The 14,466-nt window shown below is 42.0% G+C and overlaps 1 protein-coding gene across 3 annotated transcripts in view; it reads right to left on the bottom strand.

The window, feature by feature from the left end:
* The window catches only part of LOC135512919 (inactive N-acetylated-alpha-linked acidic dipeptidase-like protein 2), a 270,364-nt gene that overhangs the window by 25,644 nt on the left and 230,254 nt on the right, over nt 1–14,466 (bottom strand). For 2 of the 3 annotated variants that reach the window (XM_064935436.1, XM_064935437.1), the window contains one exon: nt 4,687–4,776. In XM_064935436.1, the coding sequence (XP_064791508.1) occupies nt 4,687–4,776 (90 nt within the window). Of the gene's footprint in view, nt 1–4,686; nt 4,777–9,714; nt 11,164–14,466 lie in introns of those variants that run through there. The other variant, XM_064935438.1, reaches the window with a different exon arrangement.

Below are 14,466 nucleotides of genomic sequence, written 5' to 3'. Positions count from 1 at the left end.
GAAGTTACTAATTACACTTTGGATGGTGTATCAATACACCCAGTCACTACAAAGACAGAGGGCTCCTTCCTAACTCAGTTGTCGGAGAGGAAGAAAACTGCTCAGGGATTTCATCATGAGGCCAGTATGATTTGAAAACAGTAAGTTTAATGGCTGTGAAAGGAGAACTGAGGATGGATCAACACCATTGTAGTTACTCCACAATACTAACCTAAATTATAGGGCGAAAAGAAGGAAGTCTGTGCAGAGAAATATTCCAACATGCATCCTGTTTGTTATAAGACACTAAAATGATCTTGCAAAACAATGTGGCAAAGAAATTAACTTTTTGTCCTGATTACAAACCATGTTGTTTGGGGCATATTCAACACATCACTGAGTAACACTCCTCATATTTTCAAGCATGGTGGTGGCTGCATCATGTTATGGATATGCTCGTCGTCAGCAAGGACTAGGGAGTTTTTTGGTTGTTGATAAAAAGAAACAGAATAGAGCTAAGAACAGGAAAAATACTAGAAGAAAGCCAAATATACACTGGAGTTTCTTACCAAGATGACATTGTATGTTCCTAAGTTTTGACTTTAATCGGTTTGAAAATCTATGGAAATGATCAACAACCCACTTGACAGAGCTTGAATAATTTAAAAAATAATAATGGGCAAATATTGTACAATCCAGGTGTGAAAAGCTCTTAGAGAATGACCCAAAAAGACTCACAGCTGTAAACGCTGCCAAAGGTGTATTGACACAGGAGGGTGAATACTTATCTAACCAAGATATATTAGTGTTTTATTTTTCATGAATCTTATCTTTTCATTGACATTAGTTTTTCTGTAGATCATTGGAAAAAAAGACAAATACATTTTAACACCAATATTTAATGTAAGAAAATGTGAAAAAGGTCAAGGGGTCTGAACACTTTCCAAATGCACTGTCAAAGGGTGTGACTTAACACATTTTGTAACATTACAGCCTTATTCTAAAATGTATTAAATTGACACCCCCCATCAATCTACATACAATACCCCATAACTACAAAGCAAAACTAGGTTTTTAGAAATTTTTGCAAATGTATTAAAGATAAAAAAAGTGATATCACATTTACATAAATATTCAGACCCTTTACTCAGTACTTTGTTAAAGCACCTTTGGCAGCGATTACAGCCTTGATTCTTCTTGGGTATAACGCTACAAGCTTGGCACACCTGTATTTGGGGAGTTCTCCCATTCTTCTCTGCAGATCCTCTCAAACTCTGTCAGGTTGGATGGGGAACTTCGCTGCACAGCTATTTTCAGGTCTCTCCAGAGATGCTTGATCGGGTTCAAGTCTGGGCTCTGGCTGGGCCACTCAAGGACATTCAGAGACTTGTCCCGAAGCCACTCCTGCATTATGTGCTTAGGGTCGTTGCCCTGTTGGAAGGTGAACTTTCGCCCCAATCTGAGGTCCTGAGCACTCTGGAGCAGGTTTTCATCAAGGATCTCCCTGTACTTTGCTCTGTTCATCTTTCCCTCGATCTTGACTAGTCTTACAGTCCCTCCCGCTGAAAAACATCCCCACAGCATGATGCCGCCACCACCATGCTTCACCTTAGGGATAGTACCAGGGTTCCTCCAGATGTGACGCTTGGCATTCAGGCCAAAGAGCTCAATCTTGGTTTCATCAGACCAGAGAATCTTGTTTGTCATGGTCAGAGTCCTTTAGGTGCCTTTTGGAAATCTCCAAGTGGGCTGTCATGTGCCTTTTACTGAGGATTGACTTCTATCTGGCCATAAAGGACGGATTGGTGTAGTGCTGCGGAGATGTATGTCTTTCCGGAAAGGTCTTCCATCTCCACAGGGGAAATCTGGAGCTCTGTCAGAGTGACCATTGGGTTCTTGGTCACCTCGCTGACCAAGGCCCTTCTCATTCGATTGCTCAGTTTGGCCAAGTGGCCAGCACTAGGAAGAGTCTTGGTGGTTCCAAACTTCTTCCATTTAAGAATGATGGAGGCCACTGTGTTCTTGGACCTTCAATGCTGCAGAAATGTTTTGGTACCCTTCCCCAGATCTGTGCCTCGACACAATCTTGTCTCGGAGCTTAACAAACAATTCCTTCGACCTCATGGCTTGGTTTTTGCACTGTCAACTGTGGGACATTATATAGACAAGTGAGTGCCTTTCCAAATCATGTCCAATAAATTGAATTTACCACAAGTGGACCAATCAAGTTGTAGGAACATCTCAAGGATGATTCATGGAAACCGGATGCACCTGAGCTCATTTCGAGTCTCATAGCAAAGGGTCTGAATACTTATGTAAATAAGGTATTTCAGTTGTTTGTTTCTTTATAAATTTGCAAAAATGTCTAAACCTGTTTTTCCTTCATCATTATAGGGTATTGTGTGTAGATCCATTTTAGGTTTAAGGCTGTAACATAAAACAAAATGTGGAAAAAGGGAAGGGGTCGGAATAATTTCCAAGACCATGGGTTTCAGCATTGTTGCCCAGTAGTCAAAACCACAGTGTATTTTATGTAGTTATTTAATTGGTTGAATATCATATTATAAACAGTTGTTTTTGTACTGTTGTCCCTGCAATCATCAGACATCTTGAATTATTGAAAAAATCTTTGTCATTGAAAACAAAGATGGCTACATTATTTGAATGATGGTTGCCTGGCAGTTTACCTCTTCATGACACATGACTAAACATGTTCCTAAACAAAACATTATGACATATATTTCACAGATGGGGAAACGGGGGCTACATCACTATTATGATTATTGCGACACATTTGGTGGGGAAAGATCCCATTCCTCGTATGGGATTCCTCTCATAGAACTATTTCCTTTGTGGTTAAGGATGAGGCCTGGCAGTTTTCACAGAGATGTTTTGCTTTCTTTTCTGTGGCTGAGTGGATCCGGCAGCTGTGTATCACACTGTGTAATCCCCCAAAATCAGGAGAAGTCCCCTGATAAGACAATCTTGCCTCTTCAAAGTTTTTCTGACACCACTGTGGCTGTACTGTGTGTGTGTGTGGTGTCACAATCATCAGCGAGAGATCTTTTCTCTTTATTATTCAGTAAAGTTTCTCAACCTTCGGCCATAAAGCTAAAAAATATGATATTTTGACATATGATAGATCTCCAAACACGTCCTCTGAATTATAAATCACAGCCGACAGCTCTTGCACTCAAATAGTCCCAACGACCAATTTACATTGGAGTTAAAATAATGCTCAACATTCGCCATGTGAATATTTCAATTTGAGAATAACATCTTGGACTGCCTCTTTTCATTTCCACTACCCCCTTTATCACTTGCCATTGTAATACTATTGCTGAATGTTTTATGTCATTGCCTTTTCTTTTCCTCAGCTCTTAACACTTCACACAAACAACGTGTGGCACATTACATTATCTCCAAGGCTGTGATGAGGAGCTCTAACGACAGCCATATTTCTTTCTGCCGTCATATTTGTGGCCTTCCTCGCTGGAGACAAAAATGTGTATAAAAGCTTGACCTTTTTTCTGCTTCCAGCAACCTGTCCTCCTGAAGACAAAGAACAGGTAGGGAAAAAATAAGCTGTCAGGAGCCAGCCTTTAGCTGAGCAATCAGTGTCTGGCCAAGATGTGAATGACTGAGTGCTGGCTTTAAATAAAGCAACACACCACTACATTGGGTCACTCATCACACACACACACACACACACACACACACACACACACACACACACACACACACACACACACACACACACACACACACACACACACACACACACACACACACACACACACACACACACACACACACAAACAAACAGTTAGAGACAGACACTTATACAAAGTCCTTCGTATGAAGATTGGCCTGAGGTGACAACAAGGGGGGGTCGGGTCGCACAGAGGTCTGACCTTCAGTCTGTCCACAGGATGACTGTCAGTCTGCCCATAGGCTAAAGATGGTAAGCTGTTGTGTGTGTGTGTGTGTGTGTGTACACTACCGTACAAAATGTTAGGGTTACATAGAAATGTCCTTGTTTTTGAAAAAAAAGAAGCAAATTTCTTGTCCAATAAAATAACATCAAATTGATCCGAAATACGGTGTGGACATTGTTAATGTTGTAAATGACTATAGTAGCTGGAAACGGCATTAAAAAAAAAGTTTTATCTTGTTCTAACAAATATTAAATTTGTTCCGAAGAAAATGATGGAAGGGAAACAGAAGAAAAATGTCCACATATTACAGTAATATTGAAGTATCTAACGGCACACCAGTTTGACACTTTGGAGACAGAAATGTGGGCACATTTGGGATGATGAATGAGAGTCTGTGAGCGTGACGGGAGAGCAATTCAGGCTTAAGCCTAATATCTTCTTTGCATTAAAATGAAGAGCTGAACAGTAAGCAGGATGCACACTGTATATCAATGTTTGTTGCTAACTAGCCACTACCTCAAGGTTTGGATTAGAGAGCTAAAAAAGACAGAATAGTCTGACACCACATGAAAAGGTTTCTAAAACCATATTCCACAACCACACTACCTGCCAGTCTCAATTAAGCACCGCTCCTTACTCCACTCCATGAATTATTGTTTTCATTTGCCAAGCCCTTGTAAGGATAACAGTGCCTCAAGACAGTTGAGAGATGGTCTCTTACCTTGTAAGGATAACAGTGCCTCAAGACAGTTGAGAGATGGTCTCTTACCTTAGCGATAGTCTCATGGAATTTGAAGAGGGGATCCAAGGTCTCCGGTGACTCTGCAGAAAACAGGGCTTCAGAGAGAAAACTGCTTTTCTGGGGGAAAGAAAATAACATGCCAAATATCATACTATTATTGATGTTGATATACAGCTATTGGATTTGGTTGAAATATTCACAGCATCATACTACAAATTCAGTTTCATACTATAGGCCAGGGATCATCAACTAGATTCAGCCACGGGCAGCTTTGTTTCTTGAGCGGATGGTCAGGGGGATGGAACATAGTTACAAATAAGTTGTAGACTGCAAATTGACCGCAAGAAGCCCAAACAGATATAATATTTGACTAAAGCATAATTTCAAACCTTGCTTACATTTGTACAGGATCACATATATATATCTCTATTACGTGTGGAAATACGTTGGAACAGATTTCCACAATGTAAATGACTTGGAGCTGATTTGCTGGTGTTTTTACAGTATTTTATGTCCCCCAACAAAAATAATAATAATTGGGGCCAAATAAAAAAACTTGCTGGTTAAATTCGTCCTGCAGGCGGGGTGCCAGTTGGGTGACCCTGCCATAGGTTGTTTACCTGTTATGTGACTGTCTCATAAACAGGGTTGAGAATATTCTGAGACTATTCTATGCTAATCGGCAAACCACTTTCATCATCCACACAGATCTCCCTTCACGGCTGCAATGATCTGAGGCAGACGCTAAAGTATTTTCTGTTATGTTGCACTACAAATCACAAGGCCATTAATTCCAAAAAACCACCAAACCTTTTCAGCGACATACCACTGTCAGGTCTTTTTGTACTGCTGTCAGACACATGCTCAGAAGTGGCACTCAAATAATACCTTACAGAGAGCCTCAGCCTCTCCATACAGCATCACCAGCAGCTCTGATTAAACATCTAAATATTTCAGACTACTTTGCAGCACGAGGAAGCAGCCAATAGTGGAGGATTATAAAACACAGCACAGTCTCCAGCCCCAGCCATCTAGGGCAGGATTCCCAGGTTATTGGGGAGAAAAATGTGAGTCACACATGAGTCATCAGCCAGAGCAGAGCCAGGCTAACAGTTGAAGTGGCTCTGTCCTCCTCAGCCATGGTACTTCTCACTGACAGATTAAAGAAATAATGGAAGTAGCAGCCCCCCACTGTTGTGACACATAGGCTAGGCTACACAGAGAACCCAACACAGGAGGAGGTGCAGATATGCAAGTATATTTACACACAAACTCATCAGACAATGCTCCATTTAGGAAATACACCTAAATGCCATTGTACAAATACTTTGGGTGCCAAAACAGATACTTTGTGTAGGTGAAGGAGCACACGGATTAGATGTTCAGACAAATGGCCATTAAAGACAACACTTCTGTCTCCTTTAGTTAAAGTCCTTTCTGTTTCTCTGTATAGTTTTATTTTACCTTTATTTAACTAGGCAAGTCAGTTAAGAACAAATTCTTATTTTCAATGACAGCCTAGGAACAGTGGGTTAACTGCCTTGTTCAGGGGCAGAACGACAGATTGTTAACCTTGTCAGCTCGGGGATTCGATCTTGAAACCTTTCGATTACTAGTCCAACGCTCTAACCACTAGTGGCCTATGGAGTACTATCATCCGGACACTTCCTATTTCTGTTAGGAGCCATCAAGTACCTTTTACATTGTTAGGTGATATGCGGTATACTGCAAGGTGCCTAATGAATGGACAACAACAAGGCTATCCACTGCTTTGATCCTCAGTGTGTCTAATTGTTACTTCAATAATTTTCTACACAGAGCACTGCATCATACTAATCTGTTCACTGAGTATGGACCAAAGGCTCGATTCAAAATGTACCATTGTTTGAGTAGTTAACCCTGAATATGTACGCTTGAAACTAGCAGATTGCGTGTCCCTGGGTAAACCAATTGTAGGTGTACTAGGTGTCACAATTCCCTGTGGAATGGGGTGGGTGTTCCCTGCCAGGCCTGTTAGTAGGAGCATGCCTGCCAACTGGTGGGAGTAAGGTAAACGCAGGAGGGGGAGCAGGGTGGGCAGATGGAGGCGCTAGAGTCAAGTGGTTGATCTCCTGTTTTGCTGATGACTGTAGTTCTGTTCAGCAAATCTCGCTCTGAATCCCCCCCAGAAAACAAACACAAACTAGCAGGAGGGCTGGAGGATAGGAATGAAAATCAAGATCAACAAGACTGTTGGCTTCTGTCCTGACCGTAGCACAAGGGGGTCACTGAGTTCTGTTTAAAGCTCAGACACAAATGTTAGGATTGTTAAACGTTTGCCTACCGACAGTACAGAGCACCTCTGTACAGAGTGTCAGCAGTCACTCTTTTGTGTTCACAGAGAAAATACTTTGGAAGTCGTCAGCCACTGAGCCTTGTTAAAATATTCCAAATCAGAAGGTGGAAGTAGCGTTGTTTGGGAATGCATATCCATGCGAATTGCTTTTGGTCTAGATTCCAAGCTATATGCGCTAATGCTGCTATTTTGTAGATAGCCCTTGTTGATACTAGCCAGCAGGCCACAGCTAGATAACTAGCAAGATGACGAATAAACAATTTAATTAACTCTCTATAATCCCATACTGCCAGTGCCAGCCAATAGCCAAATGTTTAGTTAGCTAACGTTATCCTATTCGCAAGCTAGCACAACGAAGCTAGCAAGCTAGCTAAAGACACTGCACTAACTAGGCAGCTACTGTAACACAGACAGCTGTTTCACGGAAATTAGCTAATCCATTGTGATTTAATTATAATGTTAATACTTGTCACGCCCTGACCTTAGTTATCTTTGCTTTCTTTATTATTTGGCAAGTCAGGGTGTGACAAGGGCGGTTTGTGTAGTTTTGTATTGTCTAGGGTTTTTTGTATGTTTATGCAGTTTTTTGTCGAGGTGTTTTTATGTCTATGGTTGCCTAGATTGGTTCTCAATCAGTGGCAGCTGTTTATCGTTGTCTCTGATTGGGGACCATATTTAGGTAGCCATATACCTTGGATAGTTTGTGGGTTGTTATTCTATGTTTAGTTGCCTGTTTGCACTAGTCATATAGCTTCATGGTTCATTTTGTTGTTTTGTATAGTTTTGTTCAGTGTTTGTTCTTTTCATTAAAAGAGTTATGTACGCTTATCACGCTGCGCCCTGGTCTACTCATTATGACGACCGTGACAGAACAATCCACCATAAAAGGGCCAAGCAGAGTGAAAAGGAGGAGAGGTGTTTGATGGAGCAGACAGCATGGACATGGGACGAAATACTGGACGGTACAGGATCCTGGACGTGGGAGGAAATACTGGCAGGGGAGGATCGCCTACCATGGAGGCAGGTGGAGATAGCACGGGAAGAACGACAATGATATGAGGGTACACGGCTAGCACGGAAGCCCGAGAAGCAGCCCCAATAATTTTGGGGGGAGGCACACGAGGAGATTGCATGAGTCAGGTCGGAGACCTGAGCCAACTCCTCAGGCTTACTGTGGGGAGCTTGTTACTGGTCAGGCACCGTGTTATGCGGTGGAGCGCACGTTGTCTCCAGTGCACTATTCTAGCCCGGTGCGCTCTATTCCAGCTCCTCGCATTGGCCGGGCTAGAATGGGCAGGAGGGTGCCGGCTCAGCGCTCCTGGTCTCCAGTGTACCTCCTCGCACTCGCCCTGATGTTTAGTTTTGTTCAGTGTTCGTTCTTTTCATTAAAAGAGTTATGTAGGCTTATCACGCTGCGCCTTGGTCTCCTCATTATGACGACCGTGACAATACTAACTACGGTGGTTTTCACTATATTCGGTGGTGGAGAGAGTAGAGAGCAGAAGACATATTGTTTATGTAAGCTGGAAAATGAAGCTTTGAATGGAGTAATCAGCGTGAAGATGTAGGTTACAAGAGGCTGCTGAGGGGAGGACGGATCATAATAAATGTCTGGAATGGAGCAAATGGAATGGTATCAAACACACGGAAACCAGTATTTTATCTATTTGATACCATTCCACTAATTCCGCTCCAGCCATTACCACGAGCCCGTCCTCCCCAATTCAGGAGCCACCAACCTCCTGTGATGTAGATCATCCTCCCCAATATCCCCAGGCTTTGACGTGTGGGATACTCTGGCTGAGAGTGCTTTGAGCTGTTTAGTGCAACATCATTAAATAATAATACATTTATTTGATATAGTGCTTTTCATTACAAACAAGAATCTCAAAGTCATGTTGAAAACCAAAACAAATGTAGGGATCTGTCACTTCATGGCTGATGGTCTTCCACAGCTTCAGATGCCTTTAGGCAGTTCAGAAAGGCAGTCAGCAGCAGTAGCTTGAGCGGCGGGAGCATCGGTGATAGACAGGCAGGGAGAAATGTCAGTCAGATAGGCCTACTGTTAGACAGGCCCGGAGCTCTTCATCAGGCACGTCATCTCCACCTCCGTAAGTAGGCTGGATCATCCACTATCAAGGTGTATCATCTACCTGGGAGTTGCTTGGCGACTGTAAAAGCGCCAGAAAACACCACCACACCTCGATAGTAGTCTGGAAGTGTCCCCTACGAGGCGTGGCTGCCATTCCCTCACATCCTTCCAGGAACCAGGACAGGTGGAACAAACAGACGGTTATCACCAGAAATGTCAGATCAACCCTCATTAAGGTAACAAAAACAAAACATTAATTGAAAAATGCAATTGAAACGATTTAAAAAAAAAACAGAAAATCTGTACAATATTTCCAGAGCTCTCTGCATCGGCGACCTCACAGCGCCATGGCAAACATGGAACCACATTTCAGAGCATTTCCCAGCCCCCAGAACTGACTCAGCTAGCACATAACATTCTGGGAATATTTATATATAATATATTTAAGAGTTTGATGAGAGTGTGGTTGTCCTATGGTTATTTTGAAAACAGTAAAACCTTTCACAACTTTCTGGGAATGGTGCAGGGTAGTTGATTTGCTTTAGTACGTTCTCAGCACATTTAAAGAACTTGACAAAAAAAATATTTTCTTGGTATTACTTTTAATTCACTACTTTAACACAACATTTACTAAAAGTTCAAACATGGTTACATTTCATTTCAATTTCGATAATGTTTGAGGAACGTTCTCCAACTGGTTTGCAATTGAGAAAATGATCAAATCGTTCAGAGAATGTTAAGAAACAGTGTCCTTCTTTGGGAATTTCAGTACTTCAGCATTACGTTTCCTACAAGTTTCCTCATGGTTCTATTTAAAGTCATGTTCTCAAATTGTTCTGAGAACATTAAGAAAACTTTCCCCCCCAAAAATCAAGAAAACTTTTGAGAAAGTTCTAAGAATGTTATTTAAAATACATTCCATTCTCAGCATCAACAAAACTCTCGCTATACTCTATCTTGTTAAGTGTGTTCAAGTGTGTGGGCCACATCTGATCTTAATGAGTGCTAACTGTTATAACTAACTGTTATAGGCCTATTTCTATTTTAAACTTGTCAATAAACAACTGTCTGGCTTTCTTGATGTCTATAGTATTCTCTCTGGTATGCAATCTGCTTTTCGCTCAGGTTATGAATGTGTCACTGCAACCTTAAAGGTCCTCAATGATGTCACCATTGTCCTTGATTCTCAGCAATGTTGTGCTGCTATTTTTATTGACTTAGTCAAAGCTTTTGATAAGGTAGACCATTCCATTCTTGTGGGCCGGCTAAGGAGTATTGGTGTCTCTGAGGTATCTTTGGCCTGGTTTGCTAGCTACCTCTCTCAAAGAGTGCAGTGTATAAAGACAGAACATTTGCTGTCTCAGCCACTGTCTGTCACCAAGGGTGTACCCCAAGGCTCGATCCTAGGCCCCACGCTCCTCTCAATTTACATCAACAACATAGCTCAGGCAGTAGCAAACTCTCTCATCCATTTATATGCAGATGACACAGTCTTATACTCAACTGGCCTTACACACACAAGTGTGAAGAATTGAATAAGAATATGTAAATATAAATATATGGATGAGCAATGGCCATGCGGCATAGGCAAGATGCAGTAGATGGTATAGAGTACAGTATATACATTTGAGATGAGTAATGTAGGGTATGTAAACATTATATAAAATGGCATTATTTAAAGTGACTAGTGATACATTCATTACATCCAATTTTTAATAATTAAAGTGGCTAGAGAATTGAGTCAGTATGTTAGTGATGGCTGCTTAACAGTCTGATGGCCTTGAGATAGAAGCTGTTTTTCAGTCTCTCGGTCCCAGCTTTGATGCACCTATACTGATCTCACCTTCTGAATGATAGTGGGGTGAACAGGCAGTTGCTCGGGTGGTTGTTGTCCTTGATGATATTTTTGGCCTTCCTGTGACATCGAGTGGTGTAGGTGTCCTGGAGGGCAGGTAGTTTGCCCCTGGTGATGCATTGTGCAGACCTCACTACCCTCTGGAGAGCCGTATGGTTGTGGGCGAAGCAGTTGCCGTACCAGGCGGTGATACAGCGTGACAGGATGCTCTTGATTGTCCATCTGTAAAAGTTTGAGTGTTTTCAGTGACAAGCTACATTTCTTCTGCCTCCTGAGGTTGAAGAGGCGCTGTTGCGCCTTCTTCACCATGCTGTCTATGTGGGTGGACCATTTCAGTTTGTCCGTGATGTGTACGCCGAGGAACTCAAAACTTTCCACCTTCTCCACTGCTGTCCCGTTGATGTGGATAGGAGGGTGCTCCCTCTGCTGTTTCCTGAAGTCTACGATCATCTCCTTTGTTCTGTTGACGTTGAGTGTGAGGTTATTTCCTGACACCACACTCCCAGGGCCCTCACCTCCTCCCTGTAGGCCGTCTCGTCGTTGTTGGTAATCAAGCCTACCACTGTAGTGTCATCTGCAAACTTGATGATTGAGTTGGAGGCGTGCATGGCCATGCAGTCATAGGTGAACAGGGAGTACAGGAGAGGGCTGAGAACGCGCCCTTGTGGGGCCCCAGTGTTGAGGATCAGTGGGGTGGAGATGTTGTTTCCTACCCTCACCACCTGGGTGTGGGTGGAGAGGGTATCAACGCTGCAGGCTAAAGTTAAATCTAGACTTGGTTTCCTCTACCGTAATCGCTCCTCTTTCACCACAGCTGCCAAACTAACCCTGATTCAGATGACCATCCTACCCATGCAAGTTAAACGAAATGTAATTTATAGATCGGCAGTTAAGGGTTTTCTCGAGCGGCTAGATGCTCTTTACCATTTGGCCATCAGATTTGCCACCAATACTCCTTATGGGACTGCACTCTATACTCCTCTGTAAACTGGCCATCTCTGTATACTCATCGCATGACCCACTGGTTGATGCTTATTTATAAAACCCTCTTAGGCCTCACTCCCCCCTATCTGAGATATTTACTGCAGCCCTCATCCTCCATATACTGTACATCACCCGTTCTGCCAGTCACATTCTGTTAAAGGTTCCCAAAGCATACATATCCCTGGGTCGCTCGTCTTTTCAGTTTGATGCAGCTAGCGACTGGAACGAGCTGCAACAAACACTCAGACCGGACAGTTTTATCGCAATCTCTTCATTCAAAGACTCAATCACGGACACTTTTACTGACAGTTGTGGCTGCTTTGTGTGATGTATTGTTGTCTCTACCTTCTTGCCCTTTGTGCTGTTGTCTGTGCCCAATAATGTTTGTACCATGTTTTGTGCTGCTGCCATGTTGTGTTGCTATCATGTTGTTGTCATGTTGTATTGCTACCATGCTGTGTTGTCATGTGTTGCTGCCATGCTATGTTGTTGTCTTTAGGTATCTCTTTATGTTGTGTTGTCTCTCTTGTCGTGATGTATATTTTGTCCTATATTTTTATTGTATTATTATAATTTTTTGATCCCAGCCCCCGTCCCCGCAGGAGGCCTTTTGTCTTTTGGTAGGCCGTCAATTGTAAATAAGAATTTGTTCTTAGCTGACTTGCCTAGTTAAATAAAGGCTAAATTTAAAAAAATGTAAAAGATGCATGAAATGTTTCCTTTGAAATGGGGCTTGTTAAAATTGACTAAAATGAACAGCCCTGTATGAGTAAAGAAAACATGGCATGCTAGCTCCATCCTGGTGGCGCAGTGGCCTAATTCCATGGATAGAGAACAGAAGATCATAGGTTTGAATCTCACTGATGCCATGCCACAATAAAAACATGTTCTCAGAATTTTATTTAAATACCTTCCTTCTCAGAACATTAATAAAACCTCCTAGGAAAACTTTCAGGGAACCATAGTTAAACATTCTCAGCAACTCCCTGCAACCTAAAAATGTATATTCCCAGACCAGGTAAAATGTTCACTACTGTTCTCAGAACATTTAAAAAATGTTCTGTTTTACCAGTCAGGAAACTTATGGCTTCAAAGGAAAACCAAAAACGTACGTTCCCACAACTTCCAAGGAACCAAATGTGCTAGCTGGGAATGGTCTATTGTTGGCAACAACAATACATGAATATTCATCCACAAAGAGAGGGAAATAATCAGAGGTGTGGCGAGGCAGGGGAGGAGAGCAGGATCAGCTGTCGTTTCATGCAGATATCACTAATTTAATCAACCGGGAGCTACAGAGTAGTGAGTTCAAGTGAAATAAGGATTCCATAAGGACAGCGCCAGCCACATAAAAAGAGGTGAACCTTTTCGCTTGAGGAAAAGGATAAAAAAATTCGCATTGTCAAGTTTCCACTCCAGCTGCATTTTCATTGATTATTTATTAATTGCTTTTTTATTTTATTTTAAGCTGGAGCAATGGGTAAACTCCATTTAATGGGTGATACGAATAGAGCAAAGATGTTCTGCAAGTAATGCTCATAATATGATACATATCATACAATGGCTGTTTCTGATAATCTTCCAAAACACTGACTCTCATAGAGGACAACTTATTGCTTTAGTAGAATCCCCGAGGAGAGATACTGATTCGCCTTAGTGACAAAAGTTAATGGGAGGTTATGTTATCTAAAATAAGTTTTAGAAAGTTAATTGAGGATTGCAGGCGTAATTCAGAGGAAAGATCATTATATCAAATGATTCTGTATTTATGGTAGACTCAAGATAAAGTAATTGATAATCAATGCAGACCTAAGGGCTTATACTATGTTCTCTCTGCAACAGAGGCACCAAAGAAATACCATTGGATAAGCAGTGGTTTGATATTAAAACTCCTCTAGGTTATTGAAGGGGGTGTTAAAACACTTTGGAAGCACTTGGTAGCATTTGATTTTCAACATGAGGATGTCCTTGGCAAGGAAAACAAGCACCAACTACAATACATACATTTCTATATTGTAGAGTCTTACACAGGCTGTTGTGTTGTGTTGGCAACAAAAACACAGTCACATTAACTGAAGCAAATGCTTGTTAAACCTTTGACACACAGTACAAAGTAGGCTGCGACACTGTCACACAGAGATTACAAAACGTGCGCCACAACGCAGAGACAGGGGAGCTATGGAACATGGTAACATGATGATTAAAATCCACCACGGATCAGTAATCGTCCACTGTCATTTGCACAGATTCTTAACACTTGTGGTGTACATTCCAATTTATACAACCATCAAACCAATGCCAAAGAAAGATCATTCTGAGGTGTTCATCTTCATGTGTTGACACTTCTACAATACATCGACATCCATTGAGCCAGGTTTTGTTCTGACGCCCCATGTGTCTACTGGCTCATAGAGCAGCCAGGCACCTGCCGTGAGGAGCTCCCTGCCCACACACTGTTCCATACAGGCCTGGAAAGTGTTAACTGGTGATTAGGCAGAAGAGCCAAGCTGAGCTGAGTTAATGATCTCTCTATCCCCTCAC

The sequence above is a fragment of the Oncorhynchus masou genome, chromosome 24, assembly GCF_036934945.1.
Source record: "Oncorhynchus masou masou isolate Uvic2021 chromosome 24, UVic_Omas_1.1, whole genome shotgun sequence".
Classification (NCBI taxonomy): Eukaryota; Metazoa; Chordata; class Actinopteri; order Salmoniformes; family Salmonidae; genus Oncorhynchus; species Oncorhynchus masou.
This window is presented reverse-complemented; position numbering and strand designations above follow the sequence as displayed.